This window comes from Penaeus chinensis, chromosome 30, assembly GCF_019202785.1.
Source record: "Penaeus chinensis breed Huanghai No. 1 chromosome 30, ASM1920278v2, whole genome shotgun sequence".
NCBI lineage: Eukaryota > Metazoa > Arthropoda > Malacostraca > Decapoda > Penaeidae > Penaeus > Penaeus chinensis.
The window spans coordinates 7,734,593-7,753,812 of NC_061848.1; the positions used below are offsets into that span (position 1 = coordinate 7,734,593).

General features: G+C 34.1%; 2 protein-coding genes across 3 annotated transcripts; one reads left to right on the plus strand and one right to left on the minus strand.

Annotated features, from left to right (window-relative positions):
- Window positions 1–12: 12 nt before the first annotated feature.
- On the minus strand, window positions 13–5,879 carry LOC125041383 (beta-sarcoglycan-like). Of its 2 annotated transcripts, none has more exons than XM_047636285.1 (7): window positions 5,814–5,879; window positions 4,648–4,761; window positions 4,185–4,367; window positions 3,795–3,903; window positions 3,492–3,581; window positions 3,116–3,271; window positions 13–2,711 (listed from the first exon to the last, which is right to left on the minus strand). In XM_047636285.1, the coding sequence occupies exons 2-7, from the start codon at window positions 4,758–4,760 to the stop codon at window positions 2,397–2,399; spliced, it is 966 nt and encodes a 321-aa protein (XP_047492241.1). In that variant the 5' UTR covers window position 4,761; window positions 5,814–5,879; the 3' UTR covers window positions 13–2,396. The 2 variants fall into 2 exon arrangements, with proteins under 2 accessions (XP_047492241.1, XP_047492242.1); XM_047636286.1 differs by lacking the exon at window positions 5,814–5,879 and adding an exon at window positions 5,673–5,797.
- A 474-nt stretch (window positions 5,880–6,353) lies between these two features.
- Window positions 6,354–18,994, plus strand: LOC125041453 (kelch-like protein diablo). Its single transcript, XM_047636427.1, is given in 13 exon segments — window positions 6,354–6,486; window positions 10,306–10,557; window positions 10,808–10,992; window positions 11,654–11,817; window positions 12,809–12,967; window positions 13,171–13,257; window positions 13,474–13,597; window positions 13,897–14,012; window positions 14,014–14,081; window positions 14,270–14,413; window positions 14,583–14,716; window positions 14,897–15,105; window positions 15,560–18,994. Coding segments are annotated over 12 exon segments (1,833 nt in total). The 5' UTR covers window positions 6,354–6,486; window position 10,306; the 3' UTR covers window positions 15,752–18,994.
- Window positions 18,995–19,220: the final 226 nt, after the last annotated feature.

A 19,220-nucleotide genomic window follows, 5' to 3' on the forward strand; every position in this document is an offset into this window, starting at 1 on the left:
CAAACAAACAAACAAAGTATTACTAGATTTATTTAACAACATGGATGTAAAAACAAATGCAGTCAGCATCTTTTGGAAGCATATGACTAGAATATCAAACAAACGAAAACACAACAATAGCAACATAAATAAATATTTTGTAAAGCCATTTCGACACTTGTTGAACCAAAATTTGAACTTTCAGAAGTTAGAACATTCAATTTATACAGATCTATAAATTGATTTTGTCATTATTATTATGCACATTCACTCTTTGGTTTATGAAATGCAGATATAATTTTTACTGTAGATATTTTCTGACAACAAACTTACATGATAAATTCAGGGGAAATAAATAATATACAGTTCATCTTTCTTATCATAAACCAAATGATATATTCAGAAAATAAATAAATTAATAAAAAATATAAAGCAGGACCTCAACATAAGCTGCCATTAACCCACTAGTGATGGCTGATGTCATACCATGTTGAGGAAAATATTCACAGACGAAGGATGGCGTCTTATCTCGCCAAAAGTCTTTATCTTGTCCATGCTAGATACTTTCTCAGATATGGTTCTGTGTGTATACGTAAACACCTTCCTTGCCTGACTTTATCAGAAAATTTTCCCACCATTATTGAGTTAGGTAAAAGTATTCTATACAACCATCCATATACTGATTTTGTAGATATGTGGAAATAATATACTATAAAATGGAAAGACATACAGGAGAAACAATTAAAGCAGCACCAACATTTGAACAAAAGAAGCTGCAATTTGGGAAGACATAAATATATAAAATTGCTGCATATATTAGAAAAAAATAAACAAATAAAATAAAGCACTTAATACTTATTTCAGAAAATAATATGCTATACATAAATTAACTATAAACTAACCAAGAAGCCAGCTTGGGCAAAAAAGTTGTGTATGTATATGTATATAAGTATATATGTAGATAAGTATATGTATATATAAAATATATACATATGTATATATATAGACACACACACACATATATATATATATATATATATATATATATATATATATATATATATATATATATATATTTGTGCACATGCATATTTTTATATATAACGGTATTGCCAGGATTTTAGGAAAGGGGGAGAGTGATCTGTGATGGAAAATGGTTTGGGCTCCCAGAGCTTTCAAAGAAAGAGGGGCTATGATGCCTCTCTCCAACATATATATGCCTGAGCTGTTTACCTTACAGATGTCATTAATAAACTGTTCAAAGCTGAGTATTAAATAAACAATTCACATATTTTTTAGAGGGCAGCATGTTCTCCCTGTGTGCCCCCTCTCCTCTGGCTGTGCCACTGATGGTAAATGTATTCTGTGTATATGATACAGACTTAATTTAAATATACCATTGATTTTTTGGTCTGATATGTTCACTGTGAATAACATAAAGTATTGTTTGATTTATCTTAATTCTAAACAACAGATTGTAAGGATTGCAAACAGGCACAATTACACAATCAGGGCTCTCCAACATGCATCCAACACTCAATCAACTTTGTACATTTGTACATTACAGCCAATTCATATTTATTATACCAAAAAGAAAAAAAAATGACCTACAAGTTAACACATATAGATCTTCTAACTGAAAATATTTCTGCAGGTATTGCAATTATAATCATGGCCATATCCTCTTAAACTGTGGATATTCTTATATTATTTTTCTCTATATAAACAATACATGTATATGCAACCAAAAGTTTGGACAGCCCTGATTATCATTGACTAGAATCCCATGACTAGTTGAAAAAAATATTGATTATGTAGTAGTACAATAATTATTAACATACTTAACCCTGATAGAATTAGTTTTGTGCATTTGGGTTACATTTTTTTAGATATCAAAAATTAAAGATTCCAATAAATTGATATGGTTTAGAAATATGTCTTCTTTCAGCAACATGAATATATAAACTAAATCTACAGCACAACATATATTTTTTAAAATCTCACTTTTTTATACTTAATCCTAGATTTAGAGGACAAGAGTATAACAGTTTTATATTTCAATTCTGCATGGTAGGAATACATCTCACTGATCTGGGGCTTATGAAAAATTATCAGTTTTGGTTATACATAATAATTTCAATAATTTAATTTGATATGGTTCACAAGCCCAGTTACTCGACTGGAAAGGAGAGAAAGAGGGAGAAGGGGTGGGAGAAGGGGTGGGAGAAGGGGTGGGAGAAGGGGTGGGAGAAGGAGAGGGAGAGAAGGGAGTGAGGGAGAGAGGGAAGTAGGAAAAGAGGGAGAGAGATAAAGGGAGAGGGACAGAGGAGAGGGCAGATAAGAGAAAGGGAATAGAAAGAAAGAGAGAGCATTATGTAAATGATGAAAGAGTGATAGATATCTCTCACATATTCTCCCTACATATGCATTCCAGTGCAAGGATTAGTAAAACTAGCGCAGTTAATAGCAGAGGTGCGCTTGTTGTTATTGACTGGCACAGGGACACGGAAAAGCTGACCTTGGGGCTTACACATACACAGCTTGTATTGGCCGCGGCCATTCTCATCATCCACATCACCCGCCAGAGGTAGAGTGTTGACGTCAACCATATATCCAGCTCCAGCGTCCAGAAGGATGGACCCATTGATGCTCTTCAGATAAATGTCTTGATCCGCAGACCATGTGAGTTTTTTGGCATCGAATGACATTCCTTCATTGCCCTTCAGGCGAATCTGGGGGGAGGGAAAGGAACATTATGAGAGAAAGTGTTTCTGTTATTATTATCATTATTGTTATAATTATTACTTAAATCATCATTATTATAATATTTCTGACTATACCAGTAACAATAAATAATAAATAACTTTTCTGAAAATCAAGGAAGAGGGTAGACAAATGAGATAACTAGCACTCATAATTGATTCCTTGGTAACTAAACACTAGTAGAACCATCTATATATAAATGCAATAAATATACTAAAATCACAGAGAGCATGGCTTGTACATGCATGTCATCACTAGTAGCAGTGTGTTATTATGAAAATCAATAAGCACCTAATTTAATCATAAAAAAAAATCTTAGAATACAAAAAAAAAAAAGGACAAATAAACAAATAAATCAATAAACTAAACCTACAGTAGAGCCTGAACGAATCTTCAGGTCAGACGAGGTAGGACTTGTGACACGCGCAGCTGTGCTTCTCACCACATTTAGATTTCTGACGCCTTGTGGAAGTCCAAAGTTGGGGTAATCGGTGGAGAAGACTGTGTTGCCAGAATCTGGGTCAATTACCTAAAAGGTGAAAAAGGAAGAAAAAATAATAGTTTATTAGATATGTAAAAAAAAAAAAAAACCTAACTCTAAATACATGTTCTCTGTATATATTTATCTGCTACAAACTGGTATATGCACATTTCTGTCTTAGTGTTTAAAGTTTTTGCTCAAACCTCCTTGCTTAAAAAAAAAGAAAGAAAAAAAAGATCAAAACAGAGCTTGACAAGTGCAGTCTTACCTGAAAACTTTCAACACTTTTAATCTCAGTTTCGTCGGGTCCAACGTCTAAAGATGGAGGTGCTGAAGAGGTCCTCAGACTAAGTGACACCTAATAAAAAAAAAGAAAGGAAGTAAAAAATCACAATCAGAATATTTTAAATACGACAATAAAGTTCATATTATTCTTCACATTTATCATGGCATTTTATATTAAATATTTCCTAAAATAGCTTAGACTAACTACTTTAAACTCCTTCAACATAACAATAATAAACCTTCTAATATTTCTAAAGTATTATAGTCCTATGTACATATCACAGACCTTGCTATTATCCCCCTGGATTGAGAAGGGAACATCAGCATAGCCATATATAATGCCATCCTTCTTATACACGTTGCCCAGATCTGCACGACCGTAGAACTTCGTTGCTCTATAAGGAGATTTAATGTATTAGTGGAAAGCCTTTCTATTTTTTTTTTCTTAATTCTTAATAGTGTGATAGATTCATTCATGATCTTTTAAACAAGGCACTCATTCAAAGCATGAGAAAACAGTAAATAGGAAAGATAAAATATTTCTAAAAACCTACTGCTTTGAATTTCATGAATATTTTTTTCAGAATAATGCAAAGAAAATTTAAAGACTTTAAATTAGTACAGACAAAACAACATCCCATTCCTCAAAAACATAAAAAAAAGACATTTCACTCGCCTCGTATCAGGCAAGATTTCAATGCTCTCCATGCCGTAGCCAAGCCGAAGAACCCCCATAGCAAAGAAGGTGAGGAGGAGGTTCCCCGACGCTAAGATCAGGAGCACCACCACGAGACCCCAGAAGAATCCGCTCTCTCCATGGTTCGCCTCACTCCGTTTTGGGGTGGCTTCTCTGTCGGTGCTACGATCGGAAAAAATATATAATAGACTGATTAGAAATTAGAGAAAGGTGTGTAATGAACTACAACTAACTGCTTTATGCAAATAAATATTCACCGAAAGGAAGAAGCAAATAATTCAGAGTCTTATGAATTAAAAAAAAATAATCTAGAGCAATATTACATGTTTTACAATGCTATTCAACCTAAAATAAGGAATACCATACAAAACCACTCTGTTATATAACAATCTACAACTCTCTTCATAATCATCAACCACAAACAACCTACAAGACCTTGTACCTTGTGGTGTGGTTAGTCGAGCGTGACTGGCGAGTGAGGGTTGCGCGCTCCAGTGTGCTTTGCGCGAGAGACGTACTCTCAGCTAAGAGGGAGGCTGCGGCTGAGTCACCCATTCTGTGGAATTAAAAAGTTTTTTCTTATAATGTATTCGTTTACGTGAAAATCAGAAAAAAAAATTTATTACTACGAGAATTTTTAAATATGTATGCTTGCATTTGTAAGATATCCACCATTCCATTATTTAAAAAAAAAAAAAAAATTATTATTATTCTTTAGAAAGAAATTACTTTGAAAGTCTTTGTTTGTATGAAATTGAAAAAAAAAAAATCTCAGTTTTCCAATTCATTCTTTTACTTGGATGTCATGCTTAGTAAGAAGAAATAGAAAGAGAAGAAGAAAGTGATGATGAAGATGATGAAAAAGGAAAGGTAGAAGAAGAAAAGAAAGAAGATAAGGAAATGAAGAAAAGAAAAAAGGAGAAATGAGAGACATAGAAAAGGAAAAGGAAGAAAAGCAAGAAGAAAAGGTAGAAGGAATGGCAGAAGAAGAAGAAGAAGAAAATGTAGAAGAAGAAATGGCAGAAGAAGAAGAAGAAGAAGAAGAAGAAGAAAAAGGAAACCATGAAACTCAAATTTGTATTTCCATTTCATTCATCCTGTCGTGTAAATAAAAAGTTTTTGGTTAGCGCCTCACGTAAATATTCACAATAGGAAAGAATCAAGTGATATCATGTCCTCCAAAATATGTGTTCTAACAAAGGCATGTGCAATTAGATGTCTTAAAATCTAGATTAAATAAAGTGAAAAGACAGATTTTAAAATATCTAATCTGAATTTAGATATACAATTATTGACACAGTTATTAACACAATCAATGTTATTATTTTCCAACCTCTAATTCCCTTCTATTCTATGTTAGCTGCACTTTTATGATTACCTTTGATATATTCATTAATCTAAAAATTGTTTCACTTCAAAATAATGATAAATAAATAATAAATATAAATAAATGTAAGTCAAACTCACATAGGTTGAAATAGACTTAAATATGGGTTTATATCGTTATCTATTCGAGGGATGATATATGGGGCGGTTGGAAACCTTCCTTGTATCAATTATTTTATCCACTTTCGCTTAAAAGTACGTTAATAAATAAATTTTATTTACTTAAAATTCTGCGATGTTCACTATTAGTGCTGCAAGTCGAAGTCAAAGTTACGTGTTCGATTTCATTTTACTATATCAAAACGATGAATTATTGACAAAAAATTGTGATAAACTAAGATGATAGATACGTTAAAAATAAGAAGTGATAAGAAAAATATATCATGAGATACACATATACTGATAAAGTGATTTTGCGCTAATTAAACTAACATACAGCTTTAACCTTTAGAGGATTGAGACAAGAGGCAAAAAGTCGTCTGCTAGTTCAATCTGCCCTGTGATTGGACAAGACTAGATACACCTTTCCTGTGATTGGCTAAGAGACGAAGCAACCAACCAATCACAGGATAAAGTGGATTCTTCTAAACTTACACATCTTTTTGGCATAAAATAAATAAATAGTATGATCAAATTAAAAACATGAGTAATATTTTCACCTAAATTTAATAAATCCTCCGTAAAAATATAAAAACCAAAGAATATACTCCCTTTTAAGCTAGAGACATATTTCCAAAAATATGCGCATCTTCACCGTGTTGATGTTTTCTCCTGTTTCCTAAAAGTTCAGAGTCAAAATAAGTCCGACTGTAATTTGCTTATTTCTGGCGTAGCGAATTCTCCGAGCGCCATTATGTGATGAACAGAGTCAATGTGGGCGGCTCTCCTACTATAGGTGAGTGCTATTTATCCCAAGGGAAGGGAATTTAGTGCAGAAAAGAGGGAGTAGATATTGAAACGTAAGTGACTTCTGAACTTCTTGCGTCAAATTACTAATAAATTTCCAAGTAATGGAACGTTTTGATGGAGATCATTTTTAATTAGCAATATGCTGTATTAAAGGGCACGTAAGCTCGATAAATTCGATAAATAGAATTACTTATATACTTTCCTATGATAAATACAAAAGGTAATGAGCGTCATGTCAGAACAAATGAATTCAGTTTATTTTATTTGTTTTAATCCCTAGGACGCAGATAAAATTATCTACATCTATCAAATCAACCGATTAATGCATAAGGAATGATATAGAAATGTAATAACTAAGTACTTAAATCCTACAGTGTCAGTAGAAGTCAAACTGTGAGAACTTTATAACCATTAAATTCTTAGACTATTTTTCATTAAATATAGAAACAAGTTATTTGATTAATTGGACAAGAAAAGCTTTGATTAATGTAACCTACCACTAATCACCATGATCATTGATAATTGATCTCTCTGGTGAATTTATCTAATAAGAAACCAGACTAAGCTGAGTCTGGATAGATTATATATTGTTTTTTTTATATGTTTTGCAGAAGTGTTGATTGCAATTACATCGACTGCAACAGTTACAGGGATTATTTATTTATTATTCATTGTATGCCAACTTTTTAGCTGCGTGTGTTTAGCTTGATAAGGATTTTTTTTTTTCAAAGAAGTATTTGAGAGGAAGCTAAAGTAATACAAGAGCTTGGTATATAGATAAAGTGAAATTAAGGATGGTATGTAAGTTAAGTAGAATGTAAGTTACTGTTGGAAAGTCTTTAGCTATGATTTGATTATTTGCAATATTAGATTATATATTTTTTAAAGAAGTTTGTTGATGTGTAAGATGGATAAACATGTTTGTTAGTGTGTTGGAAGGAAAAGCTTTTTGATAGTGCATTTTTATATATTTTAAGTTTTATAACTCATTCTGGTCATGTAATATACTAGGGTTTTGTAGGAATATTTTACCAGGGACAAATCTAGAAGTGATTGATTTATGGTAAGAAAAAAAAGGAAAAAAAGGAAGAAAGCAAAGATTATATGTATGTTTGTATGTATATATGTATATAATGTTTACTATTTGTCTGTTTGTTTGTGTCGTACACACACACACACACACACACACACACACACACACACACACACACACACACACACACACACACACACACACACACACACACACACACACACACACACACATATACACATATATATATATATATATATATATATATATATATATATATATATAGACACACACACATATACACATATATATAGACACACACACACACACATATATAGACACACACACACACACACACACACACACACACACACACACACACACACACACACACACACACACACACACACACACACACACACACATACACACACACACACACACACACATACATACATACATACACATACACATACACATACACATACACATACACATACACATACACATACATATATTACATATACATATACATATACATATACATATACATATACATACACATACACATACACATACACATACACATACACATACACATGCGCATACACATACACATACACATACACATACACATACACATACACATACACATACATACATACATACATATATATTTTTTTTTGTGTGTGTGTGGGGGGGAGAGGTTGTGTGTGTGTGTGTTTATATATATATATATATATATATTATATATGTAAATATATATGTAAATATATATATTTATTTATTTATTTATTTATCTATTTATTTATTTATTTATTTGTATATTTATAAATACTTAGCCAGATTATCGTTTTTTAACTGTGCTTGTTAAACCATTGTACCATTATGAGAGTTCACTTTTTTGAGGGATCTTTGATATATTAGATTTTAAAATACAAAGTCTGTGTTAGGTGTGCAGTTACTTTGTAAGCAGACATTTTTAGCATAAGTAATATTGTAATCCCCTTTTCCATGCCTTCAGGAGAAATATTAATTTTGGGAATGAAAGACTTTTAGACGATCATAAATCATAGTGCAGGTGTTTCAGTAAATCATTTTTATATGTATTCCAGTCTGCGAGAATTGAATCCTTTCATGAAGCCTCAGTGGAAATATGTAGGTAAGATTAAAGAAAAAGAGGCAGGAAATTTGTTTGGAAAAGAAAAATTGTGTGTATTAGCCCCACAGTTATTAGCATATCTGGAATCATTATTGGCAGTTATTATTATCTTCTAAAACTATTCCATTTACTCCTTGTGTAGGTCAGTCAGTAAGTATTAGCATATAGGCTGTATATATATTATCTAGAAGACCTTTTTCTTGCTTTTTGAAATTTTACTGAATGATTACTGATAAATTATGTGATAAGACTTGTATCACAATGAAGAAGAGAAGAGAAAAGAAAAAAAAAGAGAGGTGGCTACTAGGGCCCTATCACGCTAGGATATTTTCCGTCGAGGTTTGGGTTTCTGTAAGAACTTTCTGAATGCAAATGGTCTGACCCTGTCACACTCCCAAGGCAGCAAACATAGTGCCCATGTTAATAAATATAGCACCATCCAAACAAGGTCCTGGGATTTCTCTGAGCATTCTCATACGTATCACATTATTTTCAAGAGATATGATTTTGTATATTGTATTTAGGAATATTCTAGAATATTATCTTGTGTTTACACTAAATTATTCTATCTAATTTATCAATAAAATATTCTAGATATATAGATCCTCTGTAGCACAAGATCAAGACAGAAATTAGTCAGCCTGAAATTGTCGCAACCGTCTTCATCTGGGAGGTGTTCTGTTCGCATGTGATACAGGCAGAAAGCCTTAAATTCAAGTGAAAACACAAAAATTGACAGAAAAAGTGATAGTGTGATGGAGCCTTTCATGTTTCTTCACATTGTTGTTTTTTTCCACATGATGTAGTGTGTTTAGTCTCATTTTGACTTTATCATGCTCATTTATCTGGAGGAATATACAACCAGGTCATCAGGCAAAGGTTTGCTTGGTCGCACATTTTACTGTGTATGAATAAGTATAGAGGTAGTTTAGAAGAAAGTGGATTTTCAAGGCAAGCATTTATTATATAGACTATTCCTAAGATTATGAAGTACTTTTGAGGTTTAAATCTTATTTGTCATTGGTAATTCAGATTCTTCATCAAGATATTTTGACCTGCCATAGAATAAAAAAATTTTTCTATAAGATCTGTAAATCTAAGTCATTATCTTTATAGTGTAACAAAATGTCGTAGGCCTAAGCTACTCACTTAAAATAAACAAAATCAATTTAATGTAAGAGGAAAAACACTCAAGCACATTGAATTAATCAGTGTTGGATTGGGTCCAGATTGTATGTAATCTGTAGGCTAATTATAGGCAAGGGAGCTCATGCCAGCTGGTTTCCCTAAGTTCAGGTTTATCTATAAATGGTATGAAAAATTGCAGTGCCAGGTGGTGATAAAACTGAATGTGACTTTAATAGGAGTGACCTTTTTGGCTTGTTAATGAAACACTGTTATTTTCATTATTTGGTCTGTGGTATATTTTGCTTGAGTTTTAACTCTGTGTTTGTTTTCATTGTTGTCTTTTTTATTTTGGAGGAATGATTTTGTTTCCCCTATGTTTTATTTTCATAATTTTTTTTCACATATTTATATTTACTATTGTCTGAGAATAACTCCTTTAACATGTGAAACTCACCCTGCTTCCTCTTCTCCTTCCTCCACAGTATGGAAGGTCCGACTGAAACAATGATGAATCTTCGTGTAGGACAGACAGTTGTGCGGGTGGCGGGGGGAGATGAGGGGGTGGCAGTTGCTGGGGAGACGTCCCTTCGGGGACCCCCCTCACCCACGGGGCTCCCCTATGCCTCAGACAAGCATCCCAAGCTGGCGCTGGCAAACATCAACATGCTGCAGAAGAGGAGGGAGCTGTGTGACGTTGTGTTGATTGTTGGCGCAAGGAAGATTTTTGCTCACAGGTTTGTGCTTTCTTTTTTTTTTCTCTCTCTCTACAGGACCTAGAATAAGGTCTTTTGAGTATGTTACTTGAATTAATGTGTGTTTTTGGTAGCAATGTTATGGATAGAGTCCTTACTGATATACTATTTATGTATGCTATTTTTTTTACTAGTTATATCTGTTTACTAGTTATGTCTGATGAATATGCACTATCTTTAATTTTTCTTTTGTTATCAATGAATAAACTCATTTTTCAATATATCCTTCCAGAGTAATCTTATCAGCATGCAGCCCCTATTTCCACGCCATGTTCACCTCGGAACTCCTCGAAGCGAGACAAACAGAGGTGCCGATCCGGGACATAGACGAGCATGCCGTAGACCTCCTAGTTAATTTTTGCTACACTTCAGAGATCACCATAGAGGAATCCAATGTGCAGACCCTTCTCCCAGCAGGTAAGATTGAAGTGACTCTAGTCATGAGACTGATAACTAATTCAATTGATATGAATATCATCAGAGTGTCATCTAATTTGCATGATGTGAATATCATTTGACTGAGCCTCTGATTAAGTCTCTGCTATGACTCGGTGGGTCCATGCTTGCTTCCCAAGTCTAAATTTTTAATCTATGCCATGAGCTGGTCCATAGTTGAATACATATAGGCATTGATAGCATCACAGTCAAGCAAGTGCAAAATTTTGAGGGCACAGAATTTTCAGAATCATTAGTCTGGAGTCATTGTTTTTATATTATTGACATAAATAGCTGTGTCTAGAATTTCTAATTGGCCAACCAGTATGTAATTTGTCAAATACTTTGCATGCAATAGAACAGGTTGATGATCAATACAGATGTTAGAACCAGGTTTGAAGAAGAAAGAATGATTCCACAGATGCTTTAAATTAGTGTTAATATTCTTGTTCATAATTACAGTAAGGATTGAAATGTCAGTAACGCACCTTCCCTGTAGAAAGTATTCAATCTGATCCTTACTTTTTCTGAATTTTTATCCAACAAACACTTCAAAGAATACCAAACCGAATGAGTATAGTTGCTCTTAATAAAGATGCCAAGATTATTCACGTGCTAACCAATCTCTTTCTTTTATTCCCAGCCTGCCTGCTTCAGATGCAGGAGATCCAGGATGTGTGCTGTGAGTTCCTGAAACAGCAGTTGCACCCCTCAAACTGCCTGGGTATCAGAGCCTTCGCCGACACCCATTCCTGCCGTGACCTGCTGCGCATTGCCGATAAGTTCACCCAGCATAATTTCCAGGAGGTAAGAGTTGTGAAGTTAATGTTATTATTGTTTATATTTATTATTATTATGTATAGGAAGTGATATGCAAACATAGCTTTATATAATCTGCATCTGTTTTTCTCAGGTCCATAACCTGTCTATCTACCTATCATCATCATTTTATTATGTTTCTTCATTGCTCTATCGATATGTCTGTGTTTGAGTCTGTTTTTCCTTTTCTGTATGTTAATATGATTATCTATATACCTATTTATCTGCCTGTCTGTCTGTGTTTCCATCTGTTTATCTGTTTGATTGCAGTTGTTGTTTTCTTTCTTTCTTTCTTTCTTTCTTTCTTTTCTTTCTTTCTTTCTTTTTTTCTTTCTTTCTTTTTTTCTTTCTTTCTTTTCTTTCTTTCTTTCTTTCTTTCTTTCTTTCTTTCTTTCTTTCTTTCTTTCTTTCTTTCTTTCTTTCTTTCTTTCTTTCTTTCTTTCTTTCTTTCTTTCTTTTTTTCTTTCTTTCTTTTTTTCTTTCTTTCTTTCTTTCTTTCTTTCTTTCTTTCTTTCTTTCTTTCTTTCTTTCTTTCTTTCTTTCTATCTTTTTTTTTGTTTTATTGCCTGCCTTCCTGTTTATCTACCTAATTGTCAGTCTATCTGTTTCTTCATCTGTTGACTTAAAAAGATAAAGGTATTTCTCTGTTTGATTGTTTCCTTCTATCTGCCCTTGTGTCATTTTCTTCTCTCTAAGCAGTTCATATACCTGCCACTTTAGCTGTCTAGCTGTTTGTTAGTAGGTTATTATATCTTTTTATTCAAAACTTAATCTGCTCACCCTGTCTCTCTGTCCACATGTCTTCCTGTATATCTGCTTTTGAACGTTTACCGATTCTCATTAATATACTTTCTGTCTGGTTGCCTCTGTGTCTGTTTGTTTATTTCATTTTCCACTTTTTGTCAAGTATCTATCTATCTCCCATCTCTGTAAGCTTTGATGATGTTAATAGAACTTAACAACACATAATTTTCCAAAGGTAATGGAGAGTGAGGAGTTCATGGAACTTCCCGTGAATCAGCTAATGGACATCATTTCAAGTGACGAGCTAAATGTCAGATCGGAGGAGCAAGTTTTTAGTGCTGTCATGGCCTGGGTCAAATATAATGTTACGGAGAGAAGACCTTATCTGGCTCAGGTCAGTTTTATACTTGTTTGTTCAGGTTGTTTTGCTGTATACATTTTGATTTATTGTTTTTTGTTGTTGAATTATGAAATGCATTGAATAATTTGAAAAAAAAAAAAGAGTTGCATGTAAGATTTGCATAAAGTTTGGCTTTGTGAGATTTTTTTTTGAAGATCCTTGTTCATGTGGTTTGTCTGTTTTTTTTCCATTTTCAGGTTCTTGAACATGTCCGTCTACCTCTGCTTAGTCCAAAATTCCTCGTGGGAACAGTTGGGTCTGATCTTCTCATAAAAAGTGATGAAGTAAGTACAGTTTACCGGTTCTTATCATTTGCAACTGTAATAGATTATCTTGAGTAGTTATGTGTATTTGTATTTGTATGTGTATTAAATTGATTCATCTAGAAAAATATGAAATCTCCACACAGAGCATGTTAGTATCTCCTTTGGTACATGTATATCCAGTTAGTGAATTAATTTTGTGGAAAAACCTGCAATTCATGCTTTTTCTCTCCCCAGGCCTGCCGAGACCTAGTAGACGAGGCCAAGAACTACCTGTTGTTGCCCCAAGAACGCCCCTTGATGCAGGGTCCACGCACCAGGCCACGAAAACCCATCAAGACGGGGGAAGTCCTTTTTGCAGGTACACAGCATTGGTTCTTTGGTTATGTGTGATAGGGTGGTCTAGAAAATGTTTTGGATACAGGGAATAGAATTTATGAATAACTCAGGTTTTGGAGCATTCCAGTGATTTTCAAGTTTCCATATATCAGCTAGAAATGTCATGTATATTTATATAATATATATATATATATATATATAATGTTTATATTTATTTATTTTTTTACTTTTTCTAATTGTTTTCAGGTAAAATAATTAAAGATCATGTGTTACAGAGGATGTCATCTTCCTAAGATACTCAAAAACCCTTTTCTTCCTCAGTGGGGGGCTGGTGTAGTGGTGATGCAATAGCATCTGTGGAGCGGTTTGAGCCCACGACCTGTGAGTGGAGGATGGTAGCCCCCATGAGCAAGCGGAGATGTGGGGTAGGCGTGGCAGGTGCTTTCGGACTTGCTGTATGCAGTGGGAGGGCATGATGGACAGTCCTACCTCAATAGTGTAGAAAGGTGGGTATTGTTTTGAGTTTTATGTGTTTTGCAGTGTTGTAGGGGAATGGGTAAGGGATGATCTGAACTTAGAAAACCTATATTTCTTCTATACAAATCCTGAAGTGACCGATAATAATGAAGTAAAAGTAGTGTTAGCATCAAATGCCGTCCAAATAAGCCAGACTGCTTCCTTTATCCCCCAACAGATATGACCCTCAGACTAACCAATGGCTGTGTGAAGTGGCACCTACTAGCACCTGCCGAACGAGTGTAGGCGTGGCAGTCTTAGATGGATACCTATATGCTGTAGGGGGACAGGATGGGGTCTCCTGCCTCAATGTAGTTGAGCGGTAAGATGTGGTTTGAGTAGATCCTGGAGGAAGTTCTTTGTTTCAAGTGGATGGTTGTCTACATTGGATTTTTTTTTTCCCCCCATGTGTGTGTGTAGATGTATGTGCATGTGAGACTTGTGTGTGTATACATATTCAGTGCATAACTATACACTTTTGGGTCCAACAGATACGACCCACAAAGCAACCGCTGGACAAAGGTTGCATCAATGAATACTCGACGCTTGGGAGTGGCTGTTGCTGTCCTTGGTGGCTTTCTTTATGCTGTTGGGGGATCTGATGGCCAGAGTCCTCTTAATACAGGTGAGCTCAAAAGAAAATCCCTCTTCCATTAAGACTTAATACTCAATTGCTTTTTCTGCATTTTGGGATTTTTTTTACACTTTTAGATCCTTGTGGCAGAGTAATTTGTAAACTGATCAAAAAATGAAAACTTGGTCGTGAGTGGGAATTGAATAACATAAATGATCAACCTCTTTTCAGTGGAAAGATATGACCCCAAACTGAACAAGTGGGTAATGATGCCAGCCATGAGCACACGCCGCAAACACCTAGGCTGCGCAGTATACAATAACATGATCTATGCTGTGGGGGGAAGAGACGACTGCACAGAGCTCTCCAGTGCTGAGCGCTACAACCCGCACACCAATCAGTGGAGTCCCATTGTTGCCATGACTTCTAGACGCAGTGGGGTGAGTATAGGGCTTGAATGTTCTCTCTCAGATAATTTGTTTATTTGTATTTACAGGCAGTGGATGGTGTGATATTGTGATGGTCTGACTTTTTTTTATGTGTAGTTTACATTTTAAAAGTTTACTTACATGCAGTGAGATCTTGTTTATTTTGTCTAATGATTCTTATTGTTATTAACTGAGTGAAAAAGTCATTCACATTTTCTGTTATGAGAGAATCTGTTAGTTGCAAATCTAGTACTTGAGGTTAGTTTTTATTGTAATAATGATAGAAATATATTCACTTTTGTTGTGAGAGAATCTGTTTATCTAGTGTGTAAATGATGTGAATGGTTGTATTTTCATTATAGAGAGATATGAATTTCCTTGTTTGTTTTAGCATGACAATAATGAGGACACAAATTTATGATGAAAAAATACTGTTTGACATAGAAAGACAAAAACTCTCCCTCAGGTTGGCTTAGCAGTAGTGAATGGAATGCTGTATGCAGTGGGAGGCTTTGATGGCACGACGTACCTGAAGACGATTGAGGTGTATGACCCAGACCAAAACCACTGGCGGCTGTGTGGGTCTATGAACTACCGTCGGCTTGGGGGAGGCGTCGGCGTGGTCAAGCTACCACACAATGAGGCTCATCTCTGGTGATTAAACGAAGGCCTAGAGTTCTGGCTGGGAGTCACTGTCAGCGGCAAGTTGGGAATCGGGAATAGCGGACTCTAAGTGGGGAAAACATGTACTTGTGCCTGTGTGTCAGTGACCGCAGTGTGTTCATTGCCTCAGAAAACAGGAGGCACTATTCCCTGGGTGAGAGATGGAAAAAAATGGAAAGATGTTGCAGGTTTTGATGACTATTAGATGTGTTGTTCAAGAACTGAATGTTGTAGTGTTCCTTTTTAGATCATTATAACATGCTCTGCCTTGCATGAGAGTACTACATACTCTATGATAGACTTTACATGATTGATGTTCAACAAATTGTGTGTTATGTCAATGTGTCATTACCATAGTTATCATCGAGCAGAGTAGAGCTTACTTGTTGGAACTTGGGGGTAGGGGGGATAAAGGGTGGGGGACCAATAGAGACTGACGGTAGATGTGAAAGAAGACAGACTCCTCGTAGAATGCTAGAATTCTGGCTGTTCTTAAGAAAAAAGTCAAGATATATATAAAGAGAGAAGTATATATATATATATACACACATACTCTATTTTAACAGAACTGTGTTAATATGGACCAGATCTTCATATATTGTGGACTGAGAGTTGGCCCACAAAGCATTAACCTCAGAGCCAAACTAGAAGTCACAACAAAATTACCAGCATAAGTAGCTTTAATCCTTGCTATCGTGAAGGGTAGCAAGATCCTAATCACTTTTTGTGGTCAGTAGGAAACAATTTCCAAGACTCTGCCATATTCACTGACCTATAAATACACTAGGCAATGGAAATCATAAGGTTGTGTCCATTTTCATGTTTGGCACAAAAGAGAGAGTCACAGCATTTAATTCAGACATCTCTTTTTTTTTTCTCTTTTTTTTCCTTTTTTTTTTTTTAGTCTTCTCATTCTTCATTGGAGAAAGAAGATTTTGGTTTATATATCCAAATTGTAAATTACATTTCACTTGGTAGTTGCAATTTTACTAAATGTCAATTTTCACAAGTAGAATGCTATACATCGATAGTATATGTTCTCACAGCTAAGGAAAATTCTAATGACAATATTGTGTGTTCATGAAATAAACATTGTAGACTGCATCAAGCTCCTTATAGCTTTTTTGCATTACCAAGCCATGAGATATTGTATTTTCTTAAAAATAGAATAAAAAACAGTTGCAGTTTTTTGAAGAGGTATGGGACTGGCATAGATGATTTTGTTGGAATTTTAACAAGCTTGATATCGAATATAGTCAACTAATTGTCTTAAATACATTAAAGATATTGGTGTTACAAATGACAACCTCATGAAGTCATACTCACCTTTGTTTCTTCTAGTCTTTCATTTTTTTTTGATATTTGCATTATATTACCATGCTAGCAGTAGATAGGTGTACTAACACTACATGTTATCATGTATCAGTATTATAATGATGGTGATGGTAACAGTAGCATTGACAGCATAACATTAATTGTGGCTTTGCTCTCAATGATGACACCAGTTTCCTTTCTTTCTCCTTTTTATTGTCACCATCATAATTGGCACTGAAGATAATTGAGAAATGTTTAGGTTTTCAGACTTTTTATTTATTTATTTATTTATCTATCTTTTCCTAACTTCATCTTAGAAAAGGAAGTAAAACAGGAAGGCAACTTTTGTCAAATTATGTAAAGCATCAATTGTCCCGAGTTAAGATAAAGGTAAATATGATTATTGATTTATGGATTAGTGTCTAGACACAGATCAGCTGTTCTTGATGTGTATTTGAAATTGTTGTATAGCATGTTTGATTTTCTTATCTTCATTCTCTCCATTCAAGCTGTGTGAAAGGCACATAACCCAGTTTCATGTTGCAGAATCCAAGCATGTTTGCTTTGCCAGTGCTTGAAGACTTTTTGATATAGGTTTAAGGAATTTTTATCCAAGGAATCTCAATGCTAGGCTGATATCCTCTTGTTAAGACAGAGTGCAAGCATTAATATCCTACAAAATTTGCCAGTAAGGGAGAATAGTGTAAGTAAGGCAGGTAAAAGATTTGCCCACATTGCTTCAGCATCAGCTCTGCTTGTATCATTTGCATAATGCATCGATTGGAAGACTCCTTTACTGAAATCTGCTTCCTACCGTGACTGGAATCATTTTGTAAATTCATCCTTTGCCATATATAGATATGATAGAGTCATAGTGGTGCTATGTTCACTCTCATCAACTTTATACATACCTCTCTCTAGGTGGCAGTGTGATGGAGGGAAAGAATTGGAAGACATGACGATAGATTTTTCTTTTTAGCGTTTTCCCAGAAGTGAAATCTGTACTATTCTTTTTAAATCACATAGAATTCTATTTTGATAACAAGTGTCCTGTTTTTTCTCTCAGTAAGTGCAGGATTCTGTGTGCGGATGAGGTGAAAGTGAGCCGGTGAACTTTGCTAGTTTTACTGTTCTGAGAGTGTTCCTCACACTCAGTTAATATTGCCACACACACATATATATATAACAGAAGGAGTAGCAGTATTGCTAAGAAGTTGTTTTTTGTAGGAAATTTGGTGTATTGTATTTCATGCCATGATAAAAGAAAGGGTTTACAACTGCATAGGAAAATCTTATACACATGTCATTGGGCTAGTATGCTATTTCTTGATCTATATCTTATTCAAAAATTTAACTCAAGCCATTGTGCTCAAATTATTACAAGCATTGCATTGTAAAATCTAGGAAGACAAGAATTACAAGAAAAGGAGGGCAGGATAGATCATCATGCAGAAATTTAAATGTTTTCTCTTTGTGCATAATCCTAAGCGTGGGATCTAACATGAAATCTATGTGTCACTTTTGTCAGTGGTCTGTCGATGTAAGAAGCCAGTGTAATGTTGATTTTTCTGTGTTATGCTAAAAGTATTTCATCGCTTAGAATGGGGCATTGCTCACTTATGATTGATGTGGTTAAATGCAGCCTTTTGAACATGGCAGTTTCTTATTCTTTCTTTCTTTCTTTCTTTAAGGGCCACAAAAGTCACTAAAGCTTTATAGATCATTTGTGTGAGTATGTGTGTGTAAGTGTGTTCATGAGTGTGTGAGTGTGTGTGTGTGTTGTGTGAATCTGTGAGCATTTATATTTATATGTAAATATGAATATATATATATGTTTTGATTGTGAATATTTTCATATAAATTCAAGATAAGTGTTTTGTGTGATGAACTGGTGAGTGTGATGAATTTTTGTTTCTATAGTTTTGCTGATATTGTTATTATTATTATTATTATTATTATTATTATTATTATTATTATTATAATTATAATTATAATTATAATTATAATTATAATTATAATTATAATTATAATTATAATTATAATATTAATATTAATATTAATATTAATATTAATATTAATATTAATATTAATATTAATATTAATATTAATATTAATATTAATATTAATAATATTAATATTAATATTAATAT

Excerpts from the sequence above, each read along its gene's own strand:
- LOC125041383 (XM_047636285.1), bottom strand. The coding sequence starts at position 4,760 with ATGGGTGACTCAGCCGCAGCCTCCCTCTTAGCTGAGAGTACGTCTCTC. Across the intron at positions 3,904-4,184 it reads GAAATCTTGCCTGATACGAG|AGCAACGAAGTTCTACGGTC; the intron begins GCGAGTGAAATG and ends ATCTCCTTATAG. Across the intron at positions 3,582-3,794 it reads TCCAGGGGGATAATAGCAAG|GTGTCACTTAGTCTGAGGAC; the intron begins GTCTGTGATATG and ends TTTTTTTATTAG.